Genomic DNA, 21,484 nt, shown 5'->3' with positions numbered 1-21,484 from the left:
AAACTAGCTTGAAACTCAGTTCTTGTCGGTAAGTGACACCATCGTACTGCAGAGTATAAATTAAGCGTTTATCAAGTCTACTGCTTGTACCACCCCTTCCTTGATGTTCTACCAGTTTGTGGTTTCCAGTTTCCTGAGAGGGTTGTGCTTTAGAACATATTCTTTCTTGTGTAATGCATTCCAAAACGTCAGAGGAAGCTGGTACGAATATCAGATATGACATGACCAGATAAAAATATATCTTTGCCAGTTCAGGTCAGTTCAACTACAGCTGAACCTGGTGCATAACATCTACATAAACAGCGCCCCTGTGTACCTATGTAATCTTTTTCAGAAGCGTAGCGAAGCCCATTCCCACCTAACCAGAGCCAGCATAGCAGACCTGACCATGCCCACGTTCACCACTGAAATGGGAAAACGCTCATTTAGATTTGGCTATAAAGAGCACCAGCAGCCATCTCCTTTTTAAGATAAGGGTCAAAGCATGGCTATTAGAAAATGTTGCAGAATAGTAGGGTCACTTATGTTAGCAATGCGATTATATGTATTTATGCTGTAGGTAGTGTAGCTATTGATTGTTATTTATTACTGTACTGTCTACCTGTATGTATTTTGTTGCAGTGTTGTTTGTCTCAGACCAAGGACCACAATGAAAATAAGTCGCAGGACTTTTCTGTGTCTGTATCCTTGACGTTTCTACGATGAACATGATGTAACATGTGTTTTTTCCTGTATAACGTCTAATAAAATAAAATAAAATCTATTCTGTGTATAAATGTACAGTATGTCCTCGCTACAAAGGAAGAAAGCTAAAGAAAAACGTGTTGATGGTTCTTTAAAAAAAAAACTGTCCCTCAGGTTATACTCGTGGAAATTGGAGTAAAACGTCCCCAAATCTGAGATCGAAATCTGAAGCTCATCACACTATCAAAGAAGCTGAGGTCAAAGTACAAGGCCACTACCACTCTGTCTCATTGAGGTTCTGTCAATGGGATTCCATGTCTGAGTTTTCTTGGCTCAGTTTCCTTCTGACTGCTTTCTCAAGGTCAAGAAGTTTCACGTAAAGTTCTTCAGACATGCCATCGTCGATGTCCATCTGAAAAATAAACATGGCCATTGGTAATCTACATAAACTCTGACTATATGAAACTCACCTATGCCTTGTGGTGAAGCAGGTACATTTTTCTCAGGTCTAAGTGTTTGTAAAACACATTACACCATATTAACTCTGGCATCCCTATTTGGGGCATGTCATTATAGGTGAATACGTTTTCCAAGAATGTTAGAAAAATAGCGATATACAAGCTCACAATGGGTTGCAATGTGACATGTTGTGAGCTTGAAGATCAGGTTAACACTAAAGATCCAGCCTTTCTATTCACTACACTTGGAGCTGTAGCCAGGTTCGAAATACAGAACAAGTTCAATGAAAAGTGGACAGATTGTATTAAGTGGTTAAAACTATCCGTCCAAGGATACAGGTTAGTCAAATGCAGTCAAATTACATGCTGGTGCACAGCCGGTTCAAAATACGAACATATACACATGCATGCATTTGAAAAAGTTCTGTCCATTTTGGCTAACTAGGTTTTGTCATAACAGTGGCTGGACATAGTTATGGTGGAACTGGCCAATGGAATGGCTATTTACTGTACCTGTCGAGGCTGTGTGTAGTTAGTGCCAAGGCCTGACGTTAAACTGTGATACTTGGCCCTTGGATCCAGGGACTCTGGCTTCTGAAGAAACAGCTCGTGCTGTGAAAGGCAACAGCAGTAATCCGTATTAAATATTGTCACTGTCGGGTGCAAACCTTGTCCAAAACTGTTACTTTTCAGGAAATGGAAAAGTGTTCCAAGCTTCTGTTAATAGTTTTCATTCGTTCAATATTATAAAACCCACAGACCACAGTAATGACTTTCACTTTATTTATGTTTTCAAAAATAGCAAAAATAGCCGATCTACAAGCTCAGCTTGTAGATGAGCTATTTTTGCCACTTTTGTGTGGCACTGTAGTATGACAAAGTATTTATAGTATTTACGAAAAATACATAAAAAGTTGAAATATTGAGATACAAGGTTTCTGCCCTACAGCAACGATATAAAACATGTTGAGTGAGGTGACATATTGACATATTTATAGTTCCGTCATTACTATGTGGATCCAAAAAGCTTTTAGAGTGCATAATAAAAGCATACCAAGGCCTCTGCTCCATTGTATGGCGTCAGCGTGAATGTGTTTGTGAAGATCCTAATCTGTTCAGTGCAACAGGAAACCATAACACACAAGAACATGAAATTGTTCATATCACTCCAGTGCAACAGGAAACCATAATATATAAAGATCATGACATTGACTGAATATGCACATTTGAGGCAAGTTTTAAAACAGACTGAGGGTGTGGGGGGGGGGGGGGATTAAAGGACAACTTACAAAATACATGATGGGCATAATGAGTGTCCAGAAGAATGAGGGTAGAATGCCGTAGGTCAGATTGGTCATGACCAGGCCTGGGCACATCACAGAGGAGAACATTCCCTGTCAATTAAAAAACACACAAAAATGTCATGTCAAGCAGATTAAAACATGTTTTAAACCACATTAACCCTGGCGTCCCTATTTACAATACAGTGTGAAGTACTTCCTATACTGTTCACACTGCTCATACTTCTGACTCTGACTCTGAACCTACTGTAAAATCTAAAAAAGGAGATCGCAGAGAGAAAGGAGAGAGAGGGGAGACATGCGAGACATAACAGGACTCACTTAATAATATAATAAACTTTATTTATAGGGCACTTATCAAAACTAAATTACAAATAAAATAGAAAAATAATAAAATAAAATGAAACCAACAGAATAAAAACATGATGACTTGTATCAAATATAAAGTACAGTGTGAAACAAGAACATTTAGGGAATCAAACAATACAATTTCAGCCCCTTTTTATGTCTACTGTAATTCTTCTATATTTCTTATCTGCTGTATATAATCTTTTCATATGTTTCTGAGTGCAATGCACCAAGTCAAATTCCTTGCATGTGAGATAACATCCTTCCCAGTCAGGACTCGTTAAGCTATTCTTGTGTTTTTTTTAACCACTTTCAAGTGGTGTGCCTGTCAGAACATTTCAAGAAATTTCAAACGCAGCGAAAATAGCAGATCTACAAGCTTTGTGTTGCGATGTGAAGCCTTGTGAGCTCACAGTATATATCAGCAATTTTCACTATTTTTCAAATGACGATGATAAAGTATAAACTAGGGTCTAGAGTGAAAACAGACCTTAGTTTTTATAAGTGATTTCTGCTCAATAGACCACTTGAGCAGAAATCCTCATCCTCCACATCAGCACCCAGTCATCCTACAGAGATGTGCTCACCTCGCTGTTCTTGTGACTGTTGAGTGCCAGGCTGAGCAGGTCCGACGCGTACTTGGAGGAGCTGTAGGGCTCTGTCCCTCGACTGTGCTGCATGTCGTCTATGCTGAAGGCAGAGCGCCTGGCGTTGCTCGAGGATGTCCACACCACCCTGGAGGTGTGACCTTCCTGGCACAGGAGCGCTTCCAACACCCTGATCTAACACAATGAGACAGCAGTGAGTGGGTGGGTGAGTACTGTAGGAGGCTCAGCATTGTGTTCACCAGGGATGACTATTAGCCAGCAGGACAGAGTTAATTGTAGATATGGGCTGTGGTAATGGCATGGTAAACTGAAATATTTAGTCACATGACAATTGTCTTAATAAACAGGATTTTGAAGGAATTACATCACGATGGCAGCATACAGTATGAATACATTTTGTTACTTGTTAGAAAACCTTGTATTCATATATGTACATACTGTATATATTAATATTTGTATAGGCTGATACACTGCCTGTTTTTTTATTTTATTTTGTATCTATTTTATTATTTTATTAGAAATTCAGCTTATGATGCTCATTATGATGAGCGCTTGGAGGGGAGCAGTTGGAGGTTAAGTGTCAGGGAGACTACGACATGTAGACTGGGTGTAGCGACTACTTCTTCCCAATATGCAAACCATTTAAAAGTACTGCTAAGAGGCTGAGCTTTGGCAGGAACTGTGTGATGAGAACTTCTTGCTGTTATGGTGATTTATTAACACAAAATAATAAGGTCCAAAAATTAATGAAACTGAAGGCAAAAAACTCAGTCACTGAATGCCTGCCTGCCCGAGACACACACCTGACAAACTAAAGATAATGAGGAGACACACAGCAGGAGCTAATCCATCAATTAGGAAGTGAGACATCAAAACAAAGCGTGGGAAAAAACAAACAAAAATGTGATAAAATATATATTTTAGCTCCTACACTGGGGCTGGGAGGCGTTACCTTCTGATTACCAGACGGCATCTCTACCACTACGCTACGGCCGCCACAACCTTGTGCAATGACAAAATGCTGCCTGATAATCCATACATACTGTATACTAGTGTGTGTGTGTGTGTGTATATACAGTATATATATACACTTTAGGATCACCTTGAGACATAAGTTTCTGAATTCAGCCATGCAAGTGTGGGGGCTGTGGCTTACCAGGAGGAAGTGACCAAAGAGATTAGTAGCAAACACTTCCTGTAGACCGTCTGGGTTGAGGCGATCCTGCTGGGTTAGCAGACCCTCTGCTGTTGCAAACATGTTGATGACGTTACTGCAGAGAAATGATGACCCCATTACATCACAGCACAGTACAGTACAGACACCAGCACAAATGCTCAGCTGCATACAATAATAGGTCGATTGTCTTAACTACTTAAACTCCAACAACTAAGTTGACCAGCAACCCCCAGGTCTCTATACAAGGTCTGCTCCGTTTTACCTCTACACCAAATCTCTTCACCGAAATTAGCCAATTTACAAGCTCACAACAGCACGTAGTGTTAGGACACATTGTGAGCTTGTAGATCTGCTATTTTCACTAAATGTTCTCCCCAGAATAGGGATGCTAATGTTCATGTGGTTAAATATGAACTGACACAACTTGAATCAAGCCAACTTTAACCACTTAAGCCCTATTTAATAATTCAATGTATGATGGCGTGTTAAAGTAGCAAAAAAAGGCGATTAACAGATTTGCATTTTTTGAGAGACAGCGATTTACCTGGAAAATAGGCCCTTGAAAAGGGCTTTCATGTCCACCTGCGGATTGGGCATAATACCTGCATTCAGATACAGATAGTCAAGTCTGCTGTACCTGTAAAAAAAAGAAGACACACAAAAATATGCATCACATAACGGCCAATTTTGAAATGAACTTGTGTCTGGATAAGAGCTATCTTAGACAACGTACTTGATAAGCCTATAAAGATGTAGGGTACTGGTTCTCAGCATGAGATAAGGGGACCCCCTGGGGGGGTCCAGGGAGTCCCCAGCTAAATGATAATAGTTAGGAACCAAATGGACACTTATGAGTCTGTAACTCCAAGAGTGTACAAACAGAACCAAATGGACCCTTATGGGTCCGTTTATACATTCTGAGTTCAACCAACACTGAGGACTTTAGTGTTTACAGTGTAGATTTGGGTACCAGAGATTTAAAAAAAATCATGAGGTGTCCGTGGCCTAATGCATATCAAACTGGGGGTCCTTGAAATTAAAAAGGCAGACATCCCTGTATTGAAACTAGTGAAAGCAAAGCATGAGGCCACTGTCCGGGCCGGGCACCCTACACACTCTGACCTGGCCTTCACCTCCTGAGCAGCGCTGAGCACTGATTGGACAGAGCCCACATCCAGGTGCAGCAGGTCGACATGTGCGTCAGGGTGAGAGGTCAGGAGGGCGGAGCGTGCAGCGTCGGCCCGCTTGGAGTTCCTGCACGCAAGACACAGTCTGAGCTGGCTGTCCGCAGAAAGAAGTCGCTGGCACAGGGCCAGACCGATGCCACTGTGGGTGACATACAGAGAGAAATGATATGATTCAGCAAAGGACGATTGATTATACAGACAAGAGGCTAGTATGTGGTGCCCTATTGTATGTCTATGTAGTCGTACAAAGAAGTATATAGGGCCTTGTTTTGGGGTGAACATTCAGAGAAAATAGCCGATCTACAAGCTTACAATGTGTTGCGTTGCGACACACTGTGAGCTTATAGATTTTTGGCTAAGCGATTTGGTGTAGACTAGGGGGGGAAAAGGAGCGAACCAAGTATAAAGCCCAGGGGGACCTCGGTCAACTATTTAGGGTTTAAGTCGTTAAAGTTTTAAAGGTGTAATCATCTTTTTACAAATGATGAGAATTACATTAACACCAGGCAGGGAATGTAATGGACAAGTCATATACAGTACAATACAAATTAAAGGTAGGGTGAGTGATTTTCTTTGGTTAACTTAAAATGAGTGTTAAATAGCTCTATATTCTGATACTAGTACTCATTGCTATAGAGTGTTTGCTCAGCTCTTTATTAAACAGAAAATGCATTTTCAGGTCAGGATACCAATGTTATCCAATCAGGATAGAAAACTCAGACAGGATACAGATTAAACAAGTGAAATTATAAGTGATGACAAAGAAATGAGCAGACAGAATTGGAACTGGAACACATGAAGCTGATAAATGGGCTGACATTTTGTCAAATAGGCTACCTGATAATAATTAGTTTTCCTGTTTATCAAAGAGCAGACAGGGAGACTCGCTGTTACTGAACAAACAATGATTACTATCAGAATATAGTGCTGAAACCTTTTAACAAAAAAGCTTTTTGTTTTAACCAAAAAAATATCACCCTAACTTTATATGTTTTCAATGTCCTTTTTTTTTGTTGTTTGACAATTCCATTATTTTAACTGAAAATAAAGACTGTAAAATATCTAGTAGTCAAAACAGTGAAATCTGACTTTGGAGCTGCTTTACACAAAACAAAACAAATCACTGCAACACAATAAATATAGTCTACTGACTCTTGGATGGATGGACTGACTGATCCTTTGGTATATCAATAGATCGATTCAGTGACCAGAAACCAAGCAGCGAGTTATTGTCATAGAGTTAAAAATAGGTTATTGTTCACTGATCGTTCTGAAATAAACATACCTGTTTGCACCAGTCACAACGACCACTTTCTCCATAGTTCCGTTGTATGCTACAAGTTAAGTGAGCCAATTAACTAATATTAGAAACAGCTGGACTATTCCCTTTAATGTCTGCACTATGTACTGTAAGCATGGTGCGATGCAGAGCATACAGTAGACAGACACAGCACTGGCCAACCGAAGACGTGGTGTGATTGGATGTCACTGCACTGCTGGCCAATCAGCGATTCCCCCCTACGGAGAGCAAAGGGTTTCTTTTTTCACGGATGAAAGAAGCGAAGTCCACCAGTGGTGGAAAGTACATTCACTCAAGTACTGTTACTTATAAGTACAATATTGAGGCATTTTTACTTGACTGGAGTATTTCCATTTTTTTTTTACTTCTACTCCACTGCATCTCAGTATATATAGGCGATATACGTTTATTTCAGCCATTTGAAAATATAGATATATATATATATATTTCACAGTCTTTCTTTCTCAATTTGCTATTGCGAATTCATATATTATATGAATACCCCCCCCCCTCTCTCTCTGTGCTTTTATCATCCTTGTTATTTTTTTAGTGACTGTCAGTCATAATTTACATTTGTTTACTATTTGCTCTATGTGTTTACTCAATTTTTGTTAATTTATTATTTAATTGAATAAATCAAAAGAGCCTTCATTGTTTTTCTTTTGGTATATCCTGTCAGTCTTTATCAGGATTTTATTAATTGATTGATTTTAATGATTGAATTCAAATAAGGAACTGCAAGGGACAAATAGGCTTATTTCAAATTAAACTGTAATTAAACTGTAACAGTATAGGCTAAATGAGAGTGTAGTACAACAGTTGTCAATGTCAGTATCACTTCAGACAGAGCATTACTGAAGATCAGCAGTTTTCTCTATTTATATACACGTATTAGGTATACGTAACGTAGGTAGGCTAGATATTTCAGGGGTATTGACATTTCCTATTGTGCCTTTGGCGTCTTATGTCTGAAGCAGGACTCATGTCTGAAGCAGGACTCTTCTCGCTTCACCAAGGGTGAGCGAGAAGATTGCTGTAAGGAGAATGAGACTAGCAGGACACTGCCAAAGGCACCGAGAGCTGCCAGCCAGCAAACTGGTGCTGTGGGAACCAACACATGGGCACCGGTCAAGAGGACGCCCCACACTAACATACGTGGACACGCTCAAGAAGGATGCAGGAGCCCATAGCACCAATGAGCTGGCCAGATGTATGGAGAATCGGGATGACTGGAAGCAACGATGGAGGGCTCGTCTGAGGACGACCTAGAGAGAGGACTCATGTGTCAGGTCGAGCTCAGTCGGTAGAGCTCTCGCCTAGACCCCAAGCCAAGGTCATGGGTTCGATCCCGGGCACCGCCAATTCAGCATATGAGTAGCACGGCTTGGTCATGCGGTAAGTTCTGGGAGCTGATGGAAGGTGTGGCGCTCCACCTCAGTAATCCATCTACCAGGGGTCTAACGCATTGTACCGTGTGTTATCGGCTCATACTGACAATAAGCCACTCCCAACCTACTTACTTGATTCATGTCCCCTAAAATAATTACCTTTGTCCAACATCCTTTGTTCTTGAGTAGAGCATATCTAGCCTTAATTCTTGTCTTATTATACGTTTTAGAGAGGCAATTGAGTCACATCATTCAGAATATGTAAACCCATATTAGTCAAGCTGAAAAGTGCTGCTTATAAACCAAGTGAGAGAAATGTATCTTGTACTCTTTGATGAACATTCGGAGCCTGACATCCGGTCAACATGTCAGCAAGTTAAGCCTGAAATTCAAGCCCTAAAAGCTAGATATATAGATAGATAGATAGATAGCTAGATATCTAGATAGATAGATAGATAGATAGAGAGAGAGAGAGAGAGAGAGAGAGAGATAGAGCAAGTATTATAGTCTTTTTCTCCATTATTAAACTGCATTATTATTTATTTACAGGGTGCGTTTGGCATGGCAAAATAAAAAATACATTTTGTCATTAAATACATAACATAACACATTCTTCAATAATTCATCTAAAAGTTATTATTTTTAAGTAAACTGTGGACAGTAACAGAATAACTTTGCTGTGTTCTCTTTTTGAAAGCAGTCATGAATGTCCAAATACATTTCACAATAAACAACAAACGAAAAGAATCACTGACAATTATAACAATAACAATTTTACAGTTCTGCAACGGTCTGTTCTAATAAATAACAGATAGAATTAGTATATAGTAATATACAAAGTAAGATTACGGGAAACAGCATCTAAAACAAATACTGAGATGGAAGTGAGAGAGAAAGAGAGTGTGATGCAAAGAATGATGAACAGGTGTTGAGCCCTGTCGCCATATCAGTCATAAATGCTTGCATTACATTGGTACCGTCACTTTGTGTGTGATTTTAAGCTTTATTTATCTGAGTACATTTGTGTAGAATCTTCCTCGGTAACTAAACGTATGTGGCTTTCATAGACCACTGTGCCTGGTCCATTTATATTTACAACATTGCACAATTAGTGTGAGAAAAAAAAAACGACATGCATAATGGATATAGAAATTATTCTCCTGAAAATATTATGAGCATCTGCTTCTCACAAAATTCCAGATTTATCCAGGCAGCCTGAAGTAAATGAATGTCATGTCAAATTGCATTTCTGTACTGTATGTCCATGAGCCTGTTCTGCTAGGCCAGGCTGTCAACCAACTGACTGTGTATCTCCTGGAAGCTGGGTCTTTGCTTGGCGTTCCTTCTCCAGCAGCCCAGCATGAGGTCATTGTAGACAGCATCTGGACAACAGGAAGGCTTTGGCAGATACACCTGAGAGGACAACGGAAATGAAGAAACACACACACACACACACACACACACACACACACACACACACACAGACACAGACACAGACACACACACAGACACGCACGCACGCACGCACGCACGCACACGCGCGCACACACACACACACACACACACACACACACACACACACACACACACACACACACACACACACACACACACACACACATTACGATTACATCCTACTGAAATATATACTAGATTGTGGCTTCGTTTCATAGGTGGAACTTATTTGGAGAGTGGCTGTAGCTGAATGCTTAGAGAGGCCGCCTGGGAATCAGAACGTCGCTGGTTCGCCCCCCCTGGTCCACCCCCCTGGTCCACCCCGTCAAATTCCACAATTAATATTATTTTCATAATTGTCACCTGCTTCGCCTGGTCCCTGAAGAACTCTCCTGTGTTTTCGATGACCTGCTCATCAGAGAGATGGGAGTAGGGCTGCTTCTTACATAGAGTCAGAATCTCCCACAGAGTCACCCCAAATGCCCACACATCACTGGCCATGGTGAACTTCCCCTGGAATAGTGATAGCAAGGTATGTTGAATTACAGACAGAAAAAAATGACAATATGGGGAAATGTAGTTTCTTTAATTATTTTTGATTGCATATAACATGAATATATCCTTGTTATAAAAAAGAATTTTCCTTAGCGGGAATTACAATTGGTACTTATATTAACACATTAGTGTAGTTTGTACATACATTATATAACAAAGAGAAAATGAACATGTCTCAATTTATCAAACAGACCTCACAATTTTGGAGTAGTGCACATTATTCCTAACACTCAAGATCTTTCTTTGGACTACTACAGAACAAAAAATCCCCAGTCCTGAAACCTTCCATGCTGGAAACCTCACCAGTAGGATGCTCTCCCAGGACATCCAGCGAATGGGCAGTACGGCTCTGCCCTGGATTCTGTAGTAGTCACCACGGTACAGGTTGCGGCTCATACCAAAGTCGGCGATCTTTATGGTGTAGTTCTTGCCCACAAGGCAGTTGCGTGTGGCCAAGTCACGGTGGACAAAGTTGAGTGAGGACAAGTACTTCATCCCAGATGCAATCTGTGCAGCCATGCCAATCAGCTGGTTGTAGCTAGAGGCATGAAATACAAGGATAAGAAGATAAGTGAAAAGATGTTTGGTAACACACATATAACTAAAGGTAATGTAGACCTATTTCTATGTGGCATGCAGTGTGAAATTCCGTTACAATTACAATTAGGCATTTAGCAGACGCTCTTAATCCAGAGCGATTTACAATAAGGTCAACGCAAGGCAAATCCCAGTTTATACTTAATTCACCTACAAACCCACATGTGTCACTGTGTGATGCATTGTGAGCTTGTACATTTGTTTTTCATTTCTTTAAGAGTTTTGAAAACTTTCACCAATAATGACATGCTCACAATAGTGACGCTAGGGATAATGTGTTGGTTATACTGTATTATTGTTGTAACACAATGCAGCACTGTGTATCCACTAAATGTTGCATCGTGATGACAACAATGCACCTGGACGCCCAGGATAATTATGAAAAAGACTTGACATAATATTGACAAATCCAGCCTACCTGACCGTGGCCATGGTGCCAGGTCTCCTCTCCTCCTCGTTGCTTTCTTTCTCCTCCTCTTTCTCATCTTCTTCATCAACGTCCACCTTCAGCCGGAGGCTGGAAAGGAACTGGTTGAGGTCTCCGTTCTCCATGTACTCTGTGATCATACAGAGGGGGTCTGTGTCCACGCACACTGCCAGCAGACGCACAATGTTGGGGTCCCTCAGACGAGACATGATTCGAATCTCCTTCAGGAAATCGTTCCTGCAACCCAGCAAGGAATGGTGACGACTGTGATTGATTCACTGACTGACTGAATAAATTATGATTTAAATGATACATGGGTATGGGTATACTGTATTCAACTGGGGCCATATTCATCTGTTGAAATGTTGAGATATTTTATTTCTCTAATCAGGAAAGTAATAAATGTTAAATCCTGAGATTCGTCCAATTATGTGATTTTGACCTTGATTGAAACCTTTTTTTCAAACATTTTCAAAAGTTCCCAGACATTTTCAAAAATATTTGTATTTTTTAAATAGGGCCCAAGTGGTTAATCATGTCAGTACATGCCACTATATGATGCAGCACTGCCTTGTCTGCCCTCTACTACCCAACCAGTGCATTGGGTAACTGTCATATAACCACATGCTTCGAAGACACGAAAGGAAGAAGAAGTGCCACCATTAATCCAGTCAGTCAATGGTATATAATTACCAGGCATGAATAAGTGGCCAATAATAACTCAAGAGAAGAACTGGAGCTGGCTGAATTATGTTCATAGGCTACCTTGCATTCTTGTTGGCGTCTTCCCTCAGTGTCTTCACTGCCACCAGTAAAGGAGACTCACTGCTGCCTTCTATGGACAGGTCCTCATCCAGAAAGTCCTGCATCCCCTCCGCCTCACACAGGTGCACCTACGGAAGCAAAACACTTAGTCACTCCATCACATTTGACCTTTGACCACATTTGATTTTTGCACCACTTGGTGCAAAGCAATTAATATACCCTGCCATTTATCTCCGCATCTTGTTTAACATATTTTACACTTGGGTAATTCTAAGTAGGCTACTTTGAGTACATTTAATACTGTATAACCTGTCACCCGGAGTAAGAGCCATAACGCTACATTTGTGTCAGGGAAGGTGTTTTAAAATTAAGAAATGTACCTCTCCGAACTGGCCCTCTCCCAATTTCTCCTTGAAGGTGAGTTTGTCCCTGGGGAACTCCCTCATGGCCGTGTCTCTGGCGGTGAGGAGGCTCATGTTGACAGCTGTGATGGAGTAGGTGTTGGTGCCTGAGGCCTCCTGGAGGCTGATGATGTCGGCCTCCGCATAGTGAGGAGCACCATCTGAACCGGCAGCCTGAGGGGCTCTGGAAGAGCTGCTTGCCTCTTCTGTGAAACGCGCACGCGCACATGCACACGCACACGCACACGCACACGCACGCACGCAAACAAACAAGCAAACAGTACACATTACCAATTGTCAAGGGTGCATTATATATTGCGCCTTTATCGAAAGCGCTGTTCAATGTGCATTACATTCACACACACACACACACACACACACACACACACACACACACACACACACACACACACACACACACACACACACACACACACACACACACACAGACGGTGGAGGAAACCATGCAAGGCACCAATCTGCTCATCAGGGGCAATTAAGAGGTGAACCAGGAACCTTTCGATTGCCAAGCGGCCCACCTGAGCCACTGCCACCCCCACATATAAGTAATGAATCTGAGTAATAACCTTCCATGACCCACCATCCTACGCACACACACCCACACACTCTGAGAGCTCACCGAGGTCCTCGGCAGACTGGGCAAACTCGGGCAGCTTTCGTATGAGGCGGGACGGCTCCTGGTAGTCAGAGCAGAGGGGGAAGATCCTCTCATAGGTGGAGTTGGAGTTGGAACCACCCTCGCTGGAGAGAGAGGAGTTCTGGAACGAGAAGGCCTGCGTCTGGACCGCCAGGCGAGCCGTCAACTCATCGTCCAGCAGTCGCCGGGACGCCTGCGATGGAACACAGGGAGGCGGTAGCTCAGCTGATGTCAGTTATTTATTTATTTTTATCTGAAATCACTAGGCTCTAACGTAGTGGTTTTTGAAGTGGGGTCCGGGCACCCCTGGGGTCCTTGAGGGGGTTCCAGGGGGTCCCCAGCAAAATGAGGAACAGTGTACCCATCTTCAACCGTATCAAGGTTCAAGGTTCAAGGTTAGCTTTATTGTCCCTTGCGGGAAATTGATTTGCAGCCAGATCATAGTAAAATATACATATAACAACAACAACAATTCAATACAAGACTAAGATCTAAGAACAGGGCACTACAGACAGAGAATTCATTACATTCAAAGTAGCAAAGTCAGCAAAAGTGCATTAGTGGGTATTATGTGCAAAGAGGCAGAATAAAGTGCTATCTGCTGTTCAGCAGTTGAATAGCTGCCGGGACAAAGGACAGTTTGAACCGATTTGTCCCTGTAGTGGGCACCCTCAGCCGACGACCTGAGGGCAACAGTTCAAACTCAGACCGAAGTGGGTGATCCGACACCTCCAGGAGGGAGTAGGCTCTCTTAAGCATCTGCCTCTTGTACAGTTCTAAGAGTTGGGCTTGGGTTCTCCCAGAAATCTTACTGGCCACTTTGACGAGGCTGCTGAGCCTGTTCTTGTTTGCCAGGGTCAGGTTACCGTACCAGGCAACCATACAAAACATGAGAACAGATTCAATAAAACTTCTATAGAAAAGAGTCATCATCACAGATGAGACATTAAAAGAACGCATTTTCCTCAGAAAAAAAAGACGCTGCTGGACTTTTTTAGATGTAGAGGCAACATGAGAATCAAAAGAAAGTTTGCGTCAAATAATTGGTCCTTACTAATGCTCATTTTAAGATGGCACAATTTTTGTCTACTCACTCTGCTTCTCAGAGGAGGGCTGTGGACAGTTCAGAAACTGCCTACCAGTAACATCATCGATGGGGATTCCAAGGTAATAGAAAATACAGCTTTTCTTAGCATACTGAAATAGAAGCCATTGTTCTTGCATTAATAACAATTCCTGTTTGAAATTACCAAACCTGCCTTCTGATTATGTCACTGGTAGGCATGTTTCTGAACTGTCATAGAACTGAACATGAGGGCCCGGACAGTTGGCGTAACCGTCTGGGCACCTAGGCTGGTAATCCAGCCTGACAGCGTGTCGCAGGTTCAACTTCCGATCCCAACGACCCTTGCTGAGTCACTCCCCATCTCTCTCCCCCATTTTCTGTCAGCCTACTGTCCTGTCAAATAAAGGCATAAAAGCCCAATAATAAATATTTAAAAAAAATAACTGAACATGAGTAGACATAAATGGTGGTTGAAAATGGATGAAGTGGTCCTATTTAAGTTTTCGGCTATTTGAAAATAGCCAATCTACAATTTATTTGTTTTGACGAATCTTCTCTTATAGGGTCCCTGGCACAAAACTGTTTCAAATGAGGGTCCATGACCAAATACATATCAATTTTGGTTGTCCTTGACATGAGAAGCACGTCTGCCCTAACATACTATATGGCGTGTTACTGTATGTTCAGTAACATGAACAATGCAAGTCAACGTCTGGCATGCTGGTGGTAGGTGATTTTACAGTTAAAGGATCAGCACTGATAACAAAAAGAATGATGCAATTAATTAAAACATTTATGAAGCTGTTCAAATGGAAGAAGTGTCCCTCTCACCTTCTCCAGCATCTTCTGCCACACCTGTCGCCACAGGATGATGACTATAACGGCCAATAGGATGGCGATGATGGCAACCAAGCATCCAATCAGGATCCTTGTATTGCTGTCATCCACTTTATGGGTGGGGTCATCTCCTGAGGGACCAGGAGTGAGGAGATGAAATGGATTAGACTTTCTGAATAATATTTTCATACATCAAACCACCATTTATAATAATATTATAAAGGGTTAGGGTTAGGGTTAGGGTAACCCTAACCCTACAGAACGAAATCGGAAAATGTAATGCTACAATATTATTGTAGCGTTACATTTTCCGATTTCTTTCTGTAACAATCCCTTTCTTGTTTTCCTGTAAATAGCCTGGAGGTGAATAGCCCAGAATCTGATGTAGATTCATGTCCAAGTTCTGTCAAGCGATTAAAGGTGGATGAAACCTAGGCTGACATGGTAGTTTGTCTTCCAGTTCAGGTTAAAAACTACTGCAGGATCAAAACAATGCAGGCTGCCTGCATATACTGTGGGCCTTTTGGAAACTGTTTTCACATTTATCCACTAGAGGGTGCCGTGGTACAACTATGCACAACTCAAAGCTGCAAATGGTGTCTTCAAAGTCAAAGAAGTCTAGAACAAAGCTGGCAAGTTAAGGAATGAACTTGTTGGATTCAGTTGCAGTAGAAACTGCTTTCTGCTGTAGTGTGTTTATGCAGTCTATGGTTTCATTTTGAGATATGCTGGTATACACGGATTCTGTATCAAAATCAAGTTGTCCGTGTAAAAAGAGGTTTCTCTTGGAGACTGTTTATGTGATTTACCAAGATTCTGATATATTGTAAGGAGGATTTGCAAAAAAAAAGTGATTTCAGATATTCATGTGCATGTCACTCACCAAAAATAACATGTTGAACTGAAAAAAACAAAGGTATTTGAAACTGAATAAACCTTTTTTCAGTTGAAATGTATTTTTGTTGAGTAACATGTTGCGTGACACTGTCGACGACACATGAATCAGGCTACGAGGACAGCCTATAGTCTATGATAGCCGCTGACGGGGCCTTCTGTCCTTTCTACCAAAATAAGGAAAAACGCATTTGTTCTAAGTATGCAAAAACTTGTTTTGCAATAAAACAATTTATTGTAATAAATAGCAATACTAGCTCCAAAACAGAAATGAAAGATTGAATCTACAGGGTTTATGTTGCTGACCTGGGAGTATGTTTGTTGGGTGTCCACGTTTACGAGGACTAAGAGATGTGTTGTACACCGCTGAGCCTGAAAACAAAAGACAAGAAGAAGAGAAATAAACAAATACAGGAAGCATTGGAAAAAACTGTCCTCGATACAAGAATCAAGAATCAAGAATCAAAAGGGTTTATTTGTCATTCACTCATAAGCAACACAACTGCTACAATACAGTTATGATTGGATGAAAAGAACAAGAACAATAAGATGAAGCAACATAGAAAGGTAGAAAGTACAGGTAGTAGGAGACACAGGCTAACCTTCTTTAAAGAAAACCTTCAACAATGGGGATGTGCAAAAATGGGGATGGGAAAATTGTGATTTGCAAAATGGGTATGTATCTATACATGAAAGCGTACATCTCTGCACTGATACAGAGTCAGAGAGACAGGTGAGGGTGCTGTATATGTACCTCTTTCTGGGGATGTTCTGTCTTCTGTCAGACGTGACAGGTCACATCTGACAGAAGACTGCCTGCAACCTTCACTGAACCCCAAGGTCTTATTTCTCATTGAGTCACACCACTGATGTGCAGTTGAGCACCAAGGTGAACCCATCTACGGAAAACCTAGCCGGGCAGCCGTAGCTGAGTGGGCAGAGAGGCCGCCTGGGAATCAGAAGGTCCCCGGTTCGCCCATTAGCCCGCCCAGTCTGCCCAGCACCCCCTATGTGTGTGTGGAAGTGTCCCTGAGCAAGACAATTAGTTAGGATGGGTAAATGTAGTGGAATTTACATTATTTAGAGCAGTGGTTTTCAACCTTTTTCTTGTCAAGGACCCCCAAATTGACACATATTAGCCCACAGACCCCCATTTGAAAAGATATGCCAGGGACTCAACCATTTTGATTTATTGGGGGTTCCAATCTACACTGTATCATCATCATTAGTGTTCATTTAACTCTGAGAGTGTATAAATGGAACCAAATGGACCCGTTTGTACACTCTCAGAGTTACAGATACATAAGGGTAAATTTGGTTCTTAACTATTAATTTGGCTGGGGACCCCCTGGAACCCCCTCAAGGACCACTGGTGGTCCCCGGACCACTGGTTGAAAACCACTGATTTAGAGGAACAAATTCTGCGTATAATGTGCAAATATATATACTGTAGCAAATACCCCAACAACAACTAAAAGGGGTACAATTATTATCATTATTATCTAGTGCCTCTCACCTGACTGGAAGGCCACTTCGCTGAACAGCATCCAACGGTCATTGAAGTAGAAACGACATCGGATGGTGCTGGCAGTACGGTCCCCGAGGGGCACCGTAACGAAGCGGGCGCTCTGGCTCACGCGGTCCACTGGGAGCCTGAAGGACATCGGGTCAGCCTCCCAGTCCAGGTCTGACCGGAAGGAACAGGCAGCCTGCCGGAACATTCTCACACCACGGCTGAACAGGTTACTGCAGTGGACCTGCGTAAAAAAGAAAAAAAAAACAGTACCAATGATGATGGCGATTATAAAAAGTAAATGAATTTAGCAAATAGTGCATTAGTCTAATCTCCACTAGTAATACAAGTTTTACTTTAATGTGCTAGATGCACTTTACAACCAGCGAAACCGTCCCTCCTTGAACTGGAGAAAAAAGTCCTTTATTTCCACCCCCAGCTATACTCTGTTTAGCTGTTATAATAATGTCTTCTAATCTAGAGTAAACTCTGTTATAATAATGTATTTTAGAGTAAACTCTGTTTAGCTGTACTTATGAATGTAAAGTATCTTGGTTAAAAATCTGCACCTTCATGGAGGTGAAGTTTCTGACGTGATCAAAGTCGAAGGTCATCTCCACGTAGCCCTTGGGGAAGCTCTTGTTGGTCCAGCCCACATAATCATATCCAGGCCACATGCTGTAGATGTGACTGTGGAGAAAATCATCCAGACCCCAAGTACCATCTGTCAACTGGCCCAGACCCTTGGTCAGTCTGGAGGGTTGAAAGATGGATGGATGGATGGATGGATGGATGGATGGATGGATGGATGGATGGATGTGAGATGTGTAGGAGAGGGAGAAAAGAAAAAGTAATTTAGAGCCAAGCAGTGCATGGAGTCTCAGATGTATTCAAAATGTTATCAAACTCATATGGAACCTCGTCCCAATATAATCACAAACCTATACTGAAATGAAATTAAACTTTTAAATGCACTCAGTTTTATGTAGCGAGCACTTATCAATGCCACTGCGGTTTAATCCATGCAAACAAAATGTTTATTTTTGACTTATTTCAGAGTGGGCAATAAATGTCAGACCTTTCACCTGAGGCTCCATCATACACAGAGTCATTAAGGTAGACATCCAGGCCTCTGTAGGTCATCTGCTGACCTTCTGGAGAACTATAAGACATCAGACCATCTAACAGGGGTAAAGGAAAAACATTATTTACCATTTACAATGTATTTAGCAGATGCTCTTATCCAGTGTGACTTACAGTACAAGCAAGGTAATATATATCACATACAGCAAATGCAGAGGCACAGTGTAGTGCCTCAGTAAACTAGGATTGCAGGTAAACCGGGAACGTAGCATCAGTCTAAACAATATACAAAGTAATAATCTATACATTGAAACTACAGTATAAGATGAACCTCTATTTAAACAACATGATGATGTAAATAAGAAAAACAAGCCTATGTAACACAAATGATCAGTGTCTGTATAACAAGCCTTGGACCTTGAGTGGGTTCTGGAGGGTCCCCAGCTGAATGATTGATAGTTACAGTAGGAACCAAATGGACCCTTACGGGTCTGTAAATATGTGAGTGTGCTAATGGAACCAAATTACCCATATAGTATAGGTAGGTTGGGGCCTCTGAGATAAAAAATCATATCAAATGGGAGAATTGTGGCCTATAGCAGGTCAAACTTGTTTTTTTTTTAATTCAAAAGGTTGAGCTTCATTGATATAATATTCTATGTTAGAAGTGACTAACCCAGCCATTCACAGCCATAGAGTTCCACTCTCATACACACGATCATGGAGTGATCTGTCACCGGCATGAAGCGAACAAATCGGGCGATGATTGGTGGCTCCAGGTCCTTCAGCACCACATCGTACGCGTTCCTGTTTCCCTCTATGATCTGGCACAGGGAGTGAAACATCATTCAAATGGACTGATACTGTAATAGTGAATTTATGTTACTATACTCATATTGGCTATTTAGCAACTGGTGATTGTTGACTGCGGTGATAAATGCTATGCACTTAAGCCTTTTGCGTTATTCCTTTATATGCCTCCACTGGTGGACAGATGTACAGGTCAGGAGGCATTGTGTTTTTGGGCTATCTGTCTGTCAGTCCGTCCAGCGTCCGCGTACGTACGTATATGTACGTCCCAATCTTGTGAATGTGATATGTCATGAATGTCTTGAGGGAATTTTATGATTTGGCACAAATGTCCACTTGGTCTCAAGAATGAACTGATTAGAAGTAAGTGGTCAAAGGTCACGGTCAATGTGACCTCACAAAACACGTTCATTAATCTCATTCAAAGTCTTCATTCACTACATATATGCACTATGAGTCTGGACAGACTCATGTAAATGGCAACTGGTTGGCGGAGGCATTGGATTGGAGTACACATATTAATAACTGAATAAGGCTGCCTGATAGCTCTAGTTAAATAGTGTAATATGAACATAATTATGCTTTGACATACAGTGTGAGTGATATGGAATTTGCTCACCTGCCTTCCCTTCCTGTCATGCCAGGCCACCCAGCTGCTGCCATCCCGGCTGTATTTGATCCTGTAACGCTGGGCAAACTCATTACCCATGCCGTCGGCATGGCGACCCTGAGTGCCCACGAGTGTGATGAAATGTATTGAACGCAGGTCCACCTGGATGTACTCTTTCAGACTGTCTGGTTCTGACATGATGTCTGGACACCATGCGCCGTCCCCGTCACCATTATCAAAGTCTAATCTAGAGGAGAGGAGAGGAGAGGAGAGGAGAGGAGAGGAGAGGAGAATCTCAAATCATTTAGAACTTCACCAAGCCAAATCATACTTTTGTTTTTTAGAGCAGCCAATTATCTTTTTCCCCTTTTTTCTCCTTCTCTCTGCCAGTGAGGACCCCGCAACGGGAGGATGTAGCATCTCCGTCCTACTCCTCCCATTCAACATTCCCCAGTGACAGGCGCTGTCTCAGCCTGTAGGAGTAGCTAGCACAGCGACAGAGATCACCCTCCCCGCCTGGCTTCCCTCCCACACGAACACATCCAATAGTGGTCGTATAGACCCTCAGTCAAGACGGATGCACTGGTGGCTTAAAAACCCTAGACTCCACAGTGGAGGACAGGTACTTTACCCCTGCAGCAGCCGAGGGCCCATAAAGATCCCATTTTGATTTGTGTCAGAATGGAGAAAAGCACAGACTAAAAATTTCAATGTGTCATTGGCCCTGGCCTGCTGTGGTACGTACCTGCCAAATCTTGCTGCAGTCGACTCGGACCACTGGCTGGAGGCAGAGATGTCCTCATCCTGAATCTGCCCACCGGTCATGCCAAGAGGATAGCGACAGATCTCTATCATATGATATAGTCATATTAAAGCAGTTCTCATAGATCGTCGTGCTCACCATCTTCATAATATAATATGCATTTGGGGAAGTATTTTCTGGTCTGCTTTTACAGCTTCGCCCAGTTGATATAGCTTTTCAGATGGCTTTGATAAGCCCATGGGGGGCTGTTAGGGCTTAACCCATTAAGAACCAGAGTATTGGACTCGAGTCATAGTGACTGACTCGAGTCTGACTCGCAAGTCATATTTGACGACTTGCGACTCGACTCGGACTTTGTATGTAAAACTTGCGACTCGACTCGGACTTTGAATGTAAAACTTGTGACTTGACTCGGACTTGGAAGGTAAAAGACCAAGAGACTTGAGACTCGACTCGACTTGCTAGCCAATGACTCCCGACTCGACTCGACTTGAGACAAGATGACTCGTGACTTGTTTTGTCATCGGAGTTCCCCCCGCATAATAAACAGAGCAGTTGAGATTTCATTCGGCCAGATCTTTCTCAATTTTACTTGAATT

General features: G+C 41.9%; 2 protein-coding genes across 6 annotated transcripts in view; both read right to left on the bottom strand.

Annotated features, from left to right (window-relative positions):
* Nucleotides 1-266: 266 nt before the first annotated feature.
* LOC311045603 (3-keto-steroid reductase/17-beta-hydroxysteroid dehydrogenase 7-like) lies at nt 267-7,187 on the bottom strand. Of its 3 annotated transcripts, none has more exons than XM_084057553.1 (9): nt 7,049-7,187; nt 5,699-5,902; nt 5,121-5,213; nt 4,556-4,670; nt 3,379-3,573; nt 2,432-2,536; nt 2,197-2,253; nt 1,656-1,754; nt 267-1,096 (listed from the first exon to the last, which is right to left on the bottom strand). In XM_084057553.1, exons 1-9 carry the CDS (start codon nt 7,081-7,083, stop codon nt 986-988), a joined length of 1,014 nt encoding a protein of 337 aa, XP_083913679.1. In that variant the 5' UTR covers nt 7,084-7,187; the 3' UTR covers nt 267-985. The 3 variants fall into 3 exon arrangements, with proteins under 3 accessions (XP_083913679.1, XP_083913680.1, XP_083913681.1); XM_084057554.1 differs by having other exon boundaries at nt 5,699-5,830; nt 7,049-7,171; XM_084057555.1 differs by lacking the exon at nt 7,049-7,187 and having other exon boundaries at nt 5,710-5,896.
* Nucleotides 7,188-8,990: 1,803 nt separating this feature from the next.
* The window catches only part of LOC311045495 (discoidin domain-containing receptor 2-like), a 39,662-nt gene continuing 27,168 nt past the window's right edge, over nt 8,991-21,484 (bottom strand). For 2 of the 3 annotated variants that reach the window (XM_084057382.1, XM_084057381.1), the window contains exons 3-17: nt 20,868-20,970; nt 20,132-20,369; nt 19,379-19,526; nt 18,698-18,800; nt 18,189-18,372; nt 17,623-17,863; nt 16,413-16,478; nt 15,207-15,343; nt 13,292-13,502; nt 12,631-12,857; nt 12,251-12,378; nt 11,477-11,722; nt 10,765-10,999; nt 10,270-10,419; nt 8,991-9,864 (exon numbers count right to left, since the gene is read on the bottom strand). In XM_084057382.1, coding sequence (XP_083913508.1) covers nt 9,730-9,864; nt 10,270-10,419; nt 10,765-10,999; nt 11,477-11,722; nt 12,251-12,378; nt 12,631-12,857; nt 13,292-13,502; nt 15,207-15,343; nt 16,413-16,478; nt 17,623-17,863; nt 18,189-18,372; nt 18,698-18,800; nt 19,379-19,526; nt 20,132-20,369; nt 20,868-20,970 — 2,552 coding nt within the window. In that variant the 3' untranslated portion in view covers nt 8,991-9,729. The remainder of the gene's footprint in view (nt 9,865-10,269; nt 10,420-10,764; nt 11,000-11,476; nt 11,723-12,250; nt 12,379-12,630; nt 12,858-13,291; nt 13,503-15,206; nt 15,344-16,412; nt 16,479-17,622; nt 17,864-18,188; nt 18,373-18,697; nt 18,801-19,378; nt 19,527-20,131; nt 20,370-20,867; nt 20,971-21,484) is intronic. The other variant, XM_084057383.1, reaches the window with a different exon arrangement.

The sequence above is a fragment of the Gymnoscopelus microlampas genome (genome assembly GCF_963454915.1).
Source record: "Gymnoscopelus microlampas genome assembly, chromosome: 5".
Classification (NCBI taxonomy): Eukaryota; Metazoa; Chordata; class Actinopteri; order Myctophiformes; family Myctophidae; genus Gymnoscopelus; species Gymnoscopelus microlampas.
Note: the sequence above shows the minus strand (reverse complement) of the source record. Positions and strands in the feature narration are given on the sequence as shown.

What these genes read in the sequence shown, in the direction of transcription:
- LOC311045603 (XM_084057553.1), bottom strand. Translation starts at nt 7,083, where the DNA reads ATGGAGAAAGTGGTCGTTGTGACTGGTGCAAACAG. An exon ending in TCTTTGGTCACTTCCTCCTG is followed by an intron (nt 3,574 to 4,555) that starts GTAAGCCACAGC and finishes TCATTGTGTTAG; the next exon opens with ATCAGGGTGTTGGAAGCGCT. An exon ending in ACAGTCACAAGAACAGCGAG is followed by an intron (nt 2,537 to 3,378) that starts GTGAGCACATCT and finishes TTTAATTGACAG; the next exon opens with GGAATGTTCTCCTCTGTGAT.